This window comes from Elephantulus edwardii, unplaced genomic scaffold (genome assembly GCF_000299155.1).
Source record: "Elephantulus edwardii isolate Elephantulus edwardi_28Jun2011 unplaced genomic scaffold, EleEdw1.0 scaffold00036, whole genome shotgun sequence".
Lineage (NCBI taxonomy): Eukaryota > Metazoa > Chordata > Mammalia > Macroscelidea > Macroscelididae > Elephantulus > Elephantulus edwardii.
The window spans coordinates 12440394-12454352 of NW_006399786.1; the positions used below are offsets into that span (position 1 = coordinate 12440394).

The window sequence follows — 13959 nt, forward strand, 5'->3', positions numbered from 1 at the left end:
ATTTTCCCCTCCCACATCTTCCTTACAATCTCCTTTATGATGACATTAATTTTTGCAGCCACTGCATAAATTCATCTCATTGAAGGTCTTTCTTTTGCTGATTCTCTCTCTCTCTCACACACACACACACACAGAGCACAGTGACTTTTCCGAGGTTTAGTCTCTATTGACAACATGCCCAAAGTATGGGAGAGATATTTCCCTTCCTTGACTGAAAGGGGCACTCAGGATGCACTTCCTTCCAAAGAGATTTGTATGTTCTTTTAGCAGTTCATAATATATTCAATAAGGTTCACCAACACAAAACTTAAAAGGCATAAATCGTCAATCTTCCTTATGGATTGTCAAATGTTTATATACATAGGAAGCAATTGAAAATTACATGTCATGGATTTGGTTTACCTTACTCGTTAAAGCAATATTTTTGATCTTTTGCTCATTGGAGAGGTCCATGTCAGCATATTTTCCCAATGCAAGTCTTTACAGTTCTTGACTGCTTCAGTCTTGGAGGTTGATTGTTGATCCAAGTAAAATTAAATTCTTGACAACTTCAATCTTTTCTCCATATTTCATGATGTTTCCTATTGTTCCATTATTAAAGATTTTTTTTTCTTCTTGATGTTGAAGTATAACCCTTATTGAAGACTTTTATTTTCAGAAGAAAATACTACAATCTTCTTTAATTTCTTTAATCAAGTTTGTGTCATCTTAACAATGCCAGTTGTTAATGAGTATTTCTCCAATCTTGATGTTACATTTTTCTTCATATACTTCAACTTCTTGAGCTATTGTTTAATTATAATCATCAATCCCAACAAGGGTAGTTTAGACATGCTACTCTTTTCAAATCTTCTACCTCAAGTTCTCTTAAAATTAATGAAGCATTCAGTGCTTTTGTTATATCATTTGTGCAGATGACACAACCCTGCTTCCTGAAACTGAGGAGGACCTGAAGTGCTTGCTGCAGAGGGTCAAGGACTGCAGGCTTCAATATAGATTGAGGCTCAATGTCAAGAATACAAAGATTCTCACTACTGGGCCAAATGGCAACATCAGGATGGATGGTGAAGAGATTGAGATTGTTCACAGCTTTAGTTTGCTTGGCTCCACAGTCAACACTCTTGGCACCAGTAGCCAGGAAACTAAAAGACATATTGTGATGGGAAAGTCTGCTGTTAGGGACCTCTCTAAAGTACTGAAAAGCAATGGTGTCTCTCTGGAGACTAAGGTGCGTCTGATACAGGCCATGGTATTTGCAATCGCTTGTTATGCATCAGAGAGTTGGACAATTACTAAGGAGGATAGAAGGAGAATTGATGCCTTTGAGTTAAGGTGCTGGAGAAGAGTATTGAGAATACCATGGACTGCTAGGAAAACAAACAGATTCATCCTGGAAAGGGTTAAACCGGGTGGCTCCTTGGAGGCAAGGATTCTGAGGCTCTGTCTAACATACTTTGGACATGTTGTGAGGAGGACATGGTCCTTAGAAAGGGACATCATGCTTGGGAGGGTGGAGGGACGGCACAGGACGGGAAGGCCCTCTATGAGGTGGATTGATTCAGTGACTGGGGTAATCGGATGGGTGTGTCAGAGGCAATGAGATTGGCACAGGACAAAGCGGAGTTTAGGGCTGTTGTACATAGGGTCGCTATGAGTCGCAAGGGACTCGACGGCACATAGCAACAACAACAACAATCATTAATGCTATCATTAATAAATTCTCTGGGTAAATCCTCAGTAACCAAGACAAACCTTTAATAATTAGTTGTAACGTAAGTAAATTATGTTAGCAAGTAGACTCATCTATATAAAAGTCTAGATCTCCTACCCATAATTCCTCAGAAATTGACACTGAGCTTCATCTAATTCTAACACAGTGGGGAAATGTGGTGAGCCCTATGAAGATAAATAGGAAATGATTCTTCCCTAGTTATTCCAAGGCACAGAACTCTGACGGTGTACTTGGTAAAGAGTTACGTTACTAAGTAAAAGATGGTACATCGCTGGTGGTTTGAATCCACCAATGGATTAATGGGAAAACTGCTGCTAAGAAGAGAGAAGATTTTAGGCAAATTAGAACATGTGCAAACAATCCAGAGAAGACTGAAAGCTTTATATTTCAATTTCAGAACTATTGTTTATAAGATGAAGGTTAAGTAGGACATCAAGAGAGTATAGGGAAGAGCCATTCAGAACAAAACACAACTTACTATTTTCATTTCTCTACTTCCTCTCTTCTCAAACTTCACGTCTCTTTTCCTCGGTCTAATCTGGTGCCCCCAACCATTCATTTGGTATTCTTTTCAGTCTTATCCCAGGGATTCTATTTATTTCTCGCCTGCTACATAGTTCTGTTTTGGGATACACTTTCTTTAGAAATGCAAGCCTGAATTGTTTTTAGAAGATGCATTGGTGCATTTGGAAAATATATTACATAATTCAGATTTAAATGGAAAGTGGAATTGAATGACATTTGAATGATGAATGTGGAATTGTAGATTGAGAATCATTTGTATTGTAATAAAGATGTATATTTTTTTCCTCCATCATCTTCTAAGTGTTGTGCTATATTTAATCCTCATTGTTGTAAAGTTGGAACTGACTCCTAACTGACTCTCTAGTGAATTTTCAGAGACTGTCAATCATACTAGAGGAGACTATCTTCCTTCTATTAAGAGGCTGAGAAATTTGAATCACAAGAAAGAGGACACTTTTGAGTCACCAGCACAACTCCAAGGGAGTTGCACCAGAGCTCCCCTGTAATTCTATTTTCTTTCTTATTGTTATGTGCAACCTAGTTGAAATAAACTCAGAGCTGACCCTCCAGAGGGTTTTCAGAATCTTATGGTGGACTTGAACTGACTGAGTTAGCAACACAGCTCCCTAACACACTGCCGTCAGAATTCTCTCATAGTACGATGTTGTCGTGTGCTATCAAATCAGAGAGATATACCTATCATTTTTGTTTTATGTACCTAATTACAGATGTGTGGTATTATTCCTATGAAATTAAGGAGTTATGCTTTTGCTTCTAAATCTCCAAAATGTCATGACTTTCAATTTTGCTTGGATCAAATTATTCTCCATACCTTGGATGGCCTTTTCAATTGAAAACATTGTATTCTTTAGTTTGGAAATCTTTTCTTAAATAAATCATTTCTCCTACAGTTTATCCGTGGTTTACTTTTGTACTTTAGTTGTGCATCATACGGACCTGCGTACCTTAGAGCTAGAGCTGACCGTCTAGCGGCAGTTAATTGCACAAGAGGAGATTGCCCATCCTTCTCCGGCAGATCAGCTGGTGTTCTTGGACCGTGTGCCTTAGGAATTGCAGCGCAGCTTCTTGCCACTAGGCCAGTTGTAAACCTTGATTTTTTTTTAAATACTTTCCTATTATTTTACTTTAAATTTTCCCTGTTTTTTCCTTAAATATGTCCCCATTTTATTTCCTTAGTTTATTTTTGCTGATCTTCCTTAGTTTGTTTTTGCTCTTCTGGTTTGTTTTGGGTTTTTTTCCCCTCTATGAATTTAGGATTTCCTGAAGCTCAACTATTGTCTGAGCTTTATTTTGTTTGTAACATCTGTGAATTTTAATCTGTTCACTTTGCAAAAATTAATTCATGGTTTGATGTTTACTATTATTTCTACATGTTCCTTTCCCCCCTCCCCTTTATTTTATGTTTGTATATTTGAGGGGGTTTTGTACTATATTGCTAACCTCTTTCTTTCATACACATGGATTTCTTCAAATGTCTGATGATTACTTCCTATAATGTATGGTTATAAAGAACCAAAAGGTAGATTATGGCAGTTCTCACCAAGACCCATCACCTTGACTCTATGTGAGATGCACTATCCAGACTCATTCTGCATGGATGTATCTCAGTCTATGTGGGCCAGGTAGGTGTCCAGATAGGCAATGCCTGTAGGGAAGTCTACTGTCTGGTACATGGCATTCAGCCTAATGGACAGATGTCCAGTGACAAGACCACTGATGGAGAAGGCTTCTTCACCACCTTCTCCTGGTAAACTGGTGTTGGAAAACAGGTGCTGCAGGCAGTGTTTGTGATCTTGGACCCCACTCTAATTGATGAGAGAGGAAACGGCCCAGATGGACAGCTCTCTTCCATCCAGAGCAGCTTATTACTGTGAAAGAGGATGCTGCTAACATCTATGCTTGTGGTCTCTGTACTACTGGCAAGAAGCTCATTGGCCCAGTTCTGGACCTGATCACAAGCTGTCTGACCAGTGCGCAGGCCTTCAAGGCTTCCTGATGTTCTATATAGCTTTGGAGGGGGCACTTCCTTTGGTTTCATCCCACTCCTCATTGAACGGCTCTCTGTTGATTATGGCAAGAAGTCCAATATGGAGTTCTCCATCTACCCAGCCCCTCAAGTGTCCACAGCCATAGTGGAGGCCTACAACTCCATTCTGATCACCCACACCACCCTGGAGCTCTGTGGTTGTGCTTTCATGGTGACAATGAGGAAATCTATGGCATCTGTTACCACAATGTGAACATTGAGTGTCCAACCTACACAAAGCTCAACCATCAGCCAAATCGTCTGTCTCCTCCATCACTGCTTCCCAGCACTTTGATGGAGCCCTGAATGTAGTTCTGACAGAGTTCCAGACCAGCCTAGTGCTCTATCCTTGTATCTGCTTCCACCTGGCCACCTATGCACCAGTCATTTCTGCAGTGAAGGTTTACCGTGAGCAGTTGTAGGTGGCAGGGATCACTAATGCCTGCTTTGAGCCAGCCAACCAGATGGTGAAGTGTGACACCCACCATGGCAAGGACCTGGACTGCTGCCTGCTCTCCTGTGGAGATGTGGTGCCCAAGGATGTCAGTGCCACCCTTGTTGCCATCAAGACCAATAGCATAGTATTCAGTTATGGGCTGGTGCCCAACAGGCTTCAAGTTTGGTTGCAATTACCAGCCACCCACTGTGGTGTCGGGGTGACCTTGCCAAGGTACAGAGACCTGTCTGCATGCTGAGTAACAGGATCACCATCACTGAGACCTGGGCCAGCCTGGGCCGTAAGTTCAACCTGATGTATGCCAGGAGAGCGTTCCTGCACTGGTATGTGGGTGAGAACATGGAACAGGGTGAGTTTTCTGAGGCCTGAGAGGATGTGGCTTCCTTGGAAAAGGATTAGGAGGAAGTGGTCATCGAATCCTTTGAGGATGAGAATGAGGGAAAAGAACAACAGCTGCCTGGGGTTGGTTCACTATGTTTATTGCAAAATCCTTTCCAAATAAACAGTCTCCTGGCACGGTTTCATGTAGCCTCTGAGTGTTAAGCTTCTTCCGCCTTCCATTTGTGCTTCTGCTGCTGCTGTTGTTGCTACCGTCCTCACCATTTGCTGCTCATGACCTTTTTCTCTTCTGTGGCTGAAGGTGAGCTCTGCAGTGGGGTCCTTGCCAGGCCAGAGAAGTTTAATCCCAAAGGTCTTGCTGTAAGGCCTAGGGGTACCCAGAATAGGGAAGAAATGAGGACAAAGTCCTGGGCTTTCTGTCTAACCACAAGCTACTGAAGGATACAAGTCTTTACTTTTTTTCTAAGTAGGAGTTTTAAGTCCAATGGTTTCTGTAATTTGAAAATTAAAGCTGCAGCCCCTGTTTGCTACTTCTGCATTAACAAACTCGGGAAGCCAAGGTGTAGCCCTGTCTCCTCCATGTGTTTTAAGGGCTTCAGGGTGGGGCTGGCCTGGCCCAGAGTACCAGGCCATGGAACCTAGTCATAAGCTTGGGGGATAGGAAGGAACAAGTGTGATCTCCTGGAGTTGTTTATGCCATTGAGCCTCCCAGAAGCTTTGCACAGCTTACTGCTCTTTGCTGGGGCTTTGGGCTGGTCCATTGAAAAATTAGGTCATCTCCCCTCAAAAAAAAACCCAAACAACAAAAAAAACTCAAAAAAGTAGATTACATGATGTTTCTCTATGTATAAGACAGTGAATTAAGCTGTTAAACCAAAGGTCATGAGCGCCCAGGTATTTGAATCTACTAACACTATATGGAAGAAAAATGGACAATCTCCACCCAGTCTATAGCCTCAGTAAAGGAGGGCTAAACCAACTCATGGCAATGAAGGAGATAGTGTGATAATGTGGGGCTTACTGGCTTTTCAGAGACAGTAGAAAAAACATTAATATTATAATTCAGTTTTAAAATATCCTTCTGTATATTAATATTATAATTAATGGATTGCGGATACAAATTCATGCTGTTGTTGTTATGTGCTCTTGAGTCAACTCCAACTCATAGCAACCCTAAAGTACAACAGCTCTGAACCCTCTCTATCCTGAGCCAATTACATTGTTGTTATTCTTATGTGCCCTCAAATAGACTATGCATAATTCATAGCCACACAGTTGTGAGGTGTCATGGAGTCGAGTACGACCCATAATGACCCTATGGACTAGAGATCTGAATCTTGTCCTTTTCTGTGCCATCCCCTCACTTCCTGACACACTAACACCTACTGCAGTAGTCACCATGTCAATCCACATGTTGCTGTTGTTGTTGTTATGTGCCATCGAGTCGTTTGCGACTCATAGCGACCCTATGTACAACAGCCCTAAACCCTGCTCTATCCTGTGCCTATCGCACTGCCTCTGACACACCCATCCCGATCACCGAAGTCACTGAATCAATCCATCTCATAGAGGGTCGTCCCCTCCTGTGCTGTCCCTCCACCCTACCAAGCATGATGTCCCTCTCCAAGGACCTGCCCCTCCTTGCAACATGACCAAAGTACGCCAGATGAAGCCCCAGAATCTTTGCCTCCAAGAAGTTGCTTGGTTTAACCCTCTCCAGGATGAATCTGTTTGTTTTCTTGGCAGTCCATGGTACATTCAACACTCTTCTCCAGCACCACAGCTCAAACGCATCAATTCTCCTTCTGTCCTCCCTAGTCATTGTCCAACTCTCTGATGCATAACAAGTGATTGCAAAGACCATGGCCTGTATCAGGCGCACCTTAGTCTCCAGAGAGACACCGTTGCTCTTGAATACTTTAGAGAGGTCCCTAACAGCAGGCTTTCCCATCGCAATATGCTTTTTGATTTCCTGACTGCTGGTGCCAAGAGTGTTGACCGTGGAGCCGAGCAAACTGAAGCTGTGAACAATCTCAATCTCTTCGCCATCCATCCTGACGCTACCAATTGGTCCAGTGGTGAGAATCTTTGTCTTCTTAATATTGAGCCTCAGTCCATACTGAAGGCTGCAGTCCTTGACCCTTCGCAGCCAGTGCATGAGGTCCTCCTCAGTTTCAGCAAGCAGGGTTGTGTCATCTGTATAACGCAGTTTGTTAATAGATCTTCCACCAATCCTGATGCCACACTTCTCCTCATAGACCCCAGCCTCCCGGATAATCTGCTCTGAATACAGGTTGAAAAGGTATGGAGAGACTATTCCTTGGAAAGAGACATTTTGTATACTGGTTGCCTAGTGGTAAGGAATGCCAACCCAAAGTCATGCCTTTGTAAACCATCAGCTGTACTGTGGGGGGAAATGTGTGCATTCTCCTTCAATGTAATTACCCACTGGACTATTCACTGTAAGTTAATTCTGCCTGGAGATTATATAGCAAGAATAATAACATGGACAGGTTTAGGGGTTCCCCCCTTTCTTTTGCTTTTTGATCATTATGGCATTATGAACACTTCCCTAATTTGCATCGTTTACTTCAGTGTCGTTTCCAGACATCTGTCTGTTCTTTTTTAATGCAGTGTTTCCGCGTTAAAACAGAATCTGTTTTCGAAACATTAAATGGCAGTAATGAATTTAGAAGAGTCCTCCTGATCCTCTGTTTTGGTTCTCCTGCTCTTTCAGACTGCCTGCCACATGGACCGGCATCCATCCTCTGGGCTCTGGCTTTGGACTCTGGGATAGCAAAACACTGGGATGATGCTGTGTGGCTGCCCGTCGTCTCTGCATGAGTCCTGGGGAAAACTGATTGCAAGGTATCATCTTCTCTTCCTGTGCAGGAAAACTCACTTGTAAGGAGCTAGTGAGGGAAGTCAGCTTCCATCAGTGGATCCTGACAAGGTGCGAGAAATGAGTCACCTGAAGGAAACAGGGGGCAGAGTATTTCAAAAGTGATCTCTAAAGACTGATTATTTCTTGTCCTTGACACCCTGCCAACGGCTAGATACATTGAGCATTTGGGATGTAATGGAGCCTACAAATCACCAGTTGCCTGGAGTCTCCCTCGGCTCACGAGAGGAAAGCACACTTGACTTTAGTTCAGTTTTTATTACATGTTGTAAACTTTTCACTGCTCTGATAGGGCTTGTCATTGATGTGTCAAGATTGGACTCTGACAGGGTGTCTGACCTGATTGAAATCAAGGATGCTCTGTTGGATCTTGTAGAAAATAATGGGAACAGTTCTATCGTAGGACCTTGGGCAATGGAATACATTTCATAATCATATCACTGAAAAAACAAACCCAAAACAAATGCCAAAAAAACAAACTCACAGAGACTTATTTTAAGAGATTTCAATGAGAGTAAAGGGACTTTCTTTGACCCTACGAGATTATCATCTCATTATCAGATATAAGAATTCAGGAACTATAAAGTTATACACATTGCTTTCTAAAAAGACTAACTTTCCCGGTATTTGTCCATCTAATACCTGCAGCTAAATGGAGCTTTTGTTGCTGTTTTACTGAAGTTGATGTAAGTGATTTCTCTAGTACACAAGAGAAATCACAAAAGACTTGTTATCAAATGAAAGATAAGCTCAGCTTTTGTTGTTCTAGTATTCAAAGTACTCACTAGATGATATTTGAAAGTCTTTCTTGACTGTTTCATGAAACAGTTTTGAACAATACCCCCTCACTCCCTAAGAGCACTATCAGGGATAACAGGGGCTTACCCTGCTGAGACAGGATTGGAGAATCAAACTGTTTTTTCGCTTGTTTTTTTTTTTTTTTCATTTCCAAAGCTGTTTCTTATTTATAAAAGCTGGCAAACAGAAAGATAAGGGTATGCTTTATCCATCATAAATCCTAAGCAAAGTATCTGAGCACCCTTGCAAAAGAACAGTTCTAAACAAGCATCAAGTTTATTTTGTAATTTTTCAGTAGGATGGTGTCCACTTGTAAATGAATAGCTGCAGTGCATAACCATATGGTAAAGTTGATATTTTGACAAAGTTAAGTAAACAATCATGTTCTTACCTATGTTTCAAATATTTCCAAAACAAATAAAGAAAACTTCCCTGCTTTTATTTGAACTAAATGACCACATTTTAAAGACTTTCCTGCAAAAAATACTCTAAATATAGGCAGTGAGGGCTTAAATGCAATTACCTTCAAAATTCATTCCTTCCCTCAAGCTTTCTAAGTTTTGCATAAATGTACACACATTTGTGGCTAAGACAGTAGTCAATTCTCTGGTACAAAGTTAACTATGTACTTTAATTATAGTTATATCGTTAGTATTTTTCTTGTCATAAAGTATATTCTTGGAATTAAATATTACCTTACCTTAATCTTGTGGTATTTATGGGTATCTTTCATGAAATTTTAATACCATTTTGCAGAGAACTATATATTATTTTTTGAGTATATGTTTAATATTTGAAGTATTTTTAAATTGTGTCAGAGTTTTGGAGTCATGATTGAAAGTCAGACTTTAGAATCAAAATTGTCAATCTTGGCTCCACTATTTACTAGCTGTATAAATGGAGACATGTCACTTAACCTCTCAGTTTTAGTTTTCTGATGTTTTATATCAAGCTCATGTCAATAGCTCTATTTGAAAAGAATATTTAAGATAGCACAGAAAAAATAAGATATGCTAAGTTCTTAATTCAATAGTATCTTATTGTATAAAAATAAAATAAAACCACGGTAGTGGGAGTCAAAATCAAATGTAAGAAGAATTTTAAAATTTGTATAATATATTAAAAAAAACTATGTTAAGTATTGTTTCTAGAAATAATTAATACTTTAAAGTTCTTAACTTGATATCATACCGTTTCAGAGTGCCCTCTGTCAATTGTGGTTTTCAATCTGTTACTCATACATGTGCAGACTCTCAAAGTAATAAATTATTCAAAAATATACACTTGCTATGTTTACTTTAAATTTTGAAGAATAAAGGAAACAGGGCATCTAAATCTAAAAGAAAAAAGTTCAGCCGTGTTCTAGAAATAATGACTGGGATGATAAATACACTTATTCATGGAAACAAAGGGGACAAAACATTTCCAGGCAAAAAGAAGGTTCTTGCTAAAAACAAATTATATGTCCTCATGCTCTGTTGTACACTTATCTGGACGAGCTAGTGCCAAGACATGTGCGTTTTTAGAGGCTTTTTATTCTGAGTTTAATTTACCCATGAAATTGAATCTTCTTGATTCCCTGGGGAGGCAGTTTGCTGCACAGTCTTGAATATTTCATTCAGCCATGTTCATCCATCTCATTCAGAAAAGTTTGCCCATATTCAATTTTATTTTTCTTACTGTGGAATTCAACTTTGCTAAAGTTTTCCTATTCTATTATGCTTCTTTACCTAAAAATGCATTATTCAAAGTTCATATCAGGACTGTGCTGTTATTTAATTACAAGATGAAAGTCATGTTCCTTTAATGAATACTTATATCCATGCTCCATGTATCTTTATTTTCTGAATTTGACACAAAGACACTAAAAATCTGCTACCTTTTTTTTCTGAATCATTTTAGCCTAGAGTTCGTAATTGATCTTGCAATGTTGTTCAAACCAGAATGTCCTAGGCCTCAGGCCTTTGACCCCCTGACCCTGAATTACACAAGACATTCTGAGTATGAATTTTAACTTCCAGCATAAATGAATTTATATTTATTACTACTAAAAAAATTTTTTGAGCACCTGCTCTTGAGAAATGTAGAATATTAGTTTATATCATCGAAAAGAAGTTCCACTTGCTGAAAGCTGTTCCAGCTCTTCCTGAGAAAACCAAGTTGTTAAACTGTGTTTGATAATGCTGTGAGATTTCTAGCACAGTAGGACTTTTAGGGATCTTTCTAGGGCTTTCAGTCATAGATACCTCTCCCCAGTTTAGGTCTGTTTGGATGTGGGCATGGGAGTCAGCAAAGAATAAGACGTTTATACCAGCTTTTCCACATTATTTAATGATCGTTACTTTTTCCACAAGGAATTCCACAACAAACTAAAAAAATGATTATCCTGATTATTCTGTGTTTTTAAAATATTCTTAAGGCTTGGTAGAGGCAGGAAAAAAATTGGAACATTTAAGACTACATGTTAGTGTTGGAATTCCTAATCTTCTTTGCTGATTTTGCTGAAGAATAAATCTAGAACCAAGTGAAGTGACTTATTCAAGCTGAACATTTCAAGTCACCCCATAATTCATCAACTCAACTTACTGCACATTAAGTCAGAATTGATGCATAATTGACCTTCCACTGGGTTTTCAAGCCTGTAAATCACAACAGAGACTATTTCTCATTTTTCTCCTGAAGCTGACGAGGGTTTTGAACTTTCAGAGAGTCCTGGGCTTGAAATTAGCACTGCACTGCAACTCACTACTAGCTGGGTCACTAGGATTACCATCATTATCACACACACACACACACACACACACACACACACACACACACACACTTTGTTGTTATGTGCTAGTGAGTTAGAACTGACTCATATGAGAACCTCTAGCAGCATTTCAGAGGCCAAAAATTGCATAAGAGGAGATTGCCTATCTTTATCCCACAGAGCTGATAGTGGACTGTATCCATGCGCCTCTGCTTTGTGCTGTCAGTGCAGCTTCTTATCCTTTTCTCTTTTTCTGCTGGTAAGATGCTTGATTAATCCTAACGAGATATCATCAAATTCTTTATCTCCAGTTATGCTAGCTTCTTAAATATAAATTTGTTGATTTAATCATCTCCTGGATATGTTTATATCTTCATAGAAATATTTTAAATGTACTTCATGTTTTGAGGCTTTTTGGTCAGTTTTATTTCATCTTCAATATTTTTAATTTATTATCTTTATCTCTGGTTCTTCTGCAATTGTTTATTGCATGTCTGAAAAAAACTCTAATGGCTTGATTCAGTTTCTATTTATAGTGACGTGTCAGAGCAAAAGTATACTTCACAAATAGGTTTTAATTTTTAAGCTAGAAATGAAACTATTTTATTTTCCAAACTAGATTAAGAAGTTCTTTCTTCTAAAGTGTCTCCGGACATACTGGAACCACCAACCTTTTGCTTTGCAGTGGAATACGGTAATCATTTGCAATCATATCTTGTTCACATTTGTTGATATTCAACTTACACAGCTTCTCTTCTTGTTAGATGTTAATCAGTCCCCAAATCCTACCTCAATTCAGACCTTCCCAGGAGTTCTGATTTTCTGTGGGTCAAGGATCACTTTCCTCTCTTGTCTTCTGACATTCATTGTGTATCTTCAGTACTATTGCTTAGAATCTAAATCGGACACTGCACTGGAACTTCCTATTGGTTTTCCTTTTACTACTAGATATATGTAAGCAATCTAAAGACCTCCTTACTATTCGTCATAAAAGCAGAAAACAATAGACTGCCTAGTACCTATTTAGTGCATGGTGGTGAGTAAACAGAACACTGAGTAAGCTTCAATAGATCTATAAAAACAGAACTATTTGTACAGAAAAGCATTTTCTTGGTTTATATGCTTCTTAACATCAAATATTGGCTTCAGGATAATAATCCCATGCTTTTTCCTTATTTTTTGCAATCCTAGTTTTCTTATATGTAAATGGAGATGATAATATGTCCATTAAAGATTGTTTTGCCACAAAGGATAAATAAAGAAGTGCATGAAAACACATAGGATTGTGGTTTGCACTTAATAACAGTATAATAAAATTTTAATATTACCATTAATTGAAACATAAATCTATGTACATTAACCATCTGATTAGATCTTCCCATATTCAAAATAAATTTCAAATCTTTTAATCTAGTGTACTAAGGTAATTCTGACTTTTTAAAGTAAATATCCTAGTTTAAGCAGAATGAAACAAATTATATAAATGTACACAAATCAACATGTACTTTCCTTACAAAACTGTCTTCGCATCTAGTCTCCCCCTATTGCAAGGATAATTTTAGAGACTTTCCTGCTTGGTGAGGTTAACTCTTCTTTGCCATTCAATAATCACTTTTTTTTTTTGAGAGCTGTTTCCTGACATTTATAGTCCCACATTGGTGACTGTAACAAACTTTCATTTCAAAAAAACATTCACTGCTATGATCTCTATACACTGTGATCAAGTTAGCTCCTACTCACGGCAATCCCCCATTGGTTTTCCAAGTCTGTAAATCTTCACAGGAGAAGAATGACCATCTTTCCCTCATAATCTTGCTGGTGAATTCATACTGCTAATATTTTGGTTCACGGCTGGATACATTGTATTGCGCACTTTATTATTGTGGTTCCTATTACTTCTAGTACCAAAGATAGGAACCCCAGAGAGCTTTTACGCAGAGAGTTGTTACTGTGTTCATCCAATTCACATCCATTCAAATCATAGTCTCTGTTAGACAAGAATGTGGCAGGCAGAGTATTGCTGAATTACTAATGCAAATCGGCAGCAGAATTCCAAAAAGTAGAGACTAACAGCTTGTCTTGAGGAATGCAAGGTAGTAGTTTGCTTGAGATAAACCAGTGGGCTTCATTTTAAAGTGAACAAAGTAGTAATGGAAAGATAGGAACAAGCTCTAAGAGTCAAGAAAGAAAGTGAAGAGAAAGGTGAAGAAGGATTAACAGTAGTTCTTCTGGTGATCAGATGTCAATATATATGCATTTTAAAATATTTTATTTTTTGCAAAGAAGTTGGAAATAACCCTTTCACAAAATTATACCAGTTTCTATCTTTCCAGTATATTGGATGATATTTAACTTGGTGGTACACTTCTGCATTATTTAAGTAATTGCATTGATATATATTTTATTT

The 13959-nt window shown here is 38.8% G+C and overlaps 1 protein-coding gene across 1 annotated transcript; it reads left to right on the forward strand.

The window, feature by feature from the left end:
* The first annotated feature begins 3919 nt into the window (after positions 1–3919).
* Positions 3920–4775, forward strand: LOC102848628 (putative tubulin-like protein alpha-4B-like). The gene is given in 7 exon segments (XM_006884622.1): positions 3920–4025; positions 4096–4230; positions 4233–4279; positions 4282–4474; positions 4477–4551; positions 4554–4651; positions 4653–4775. Coding segments are annotated over 7 exon segments (777 nt in total).
* Positions 4776–13959: the final 9184 nt, after the last annotated feature.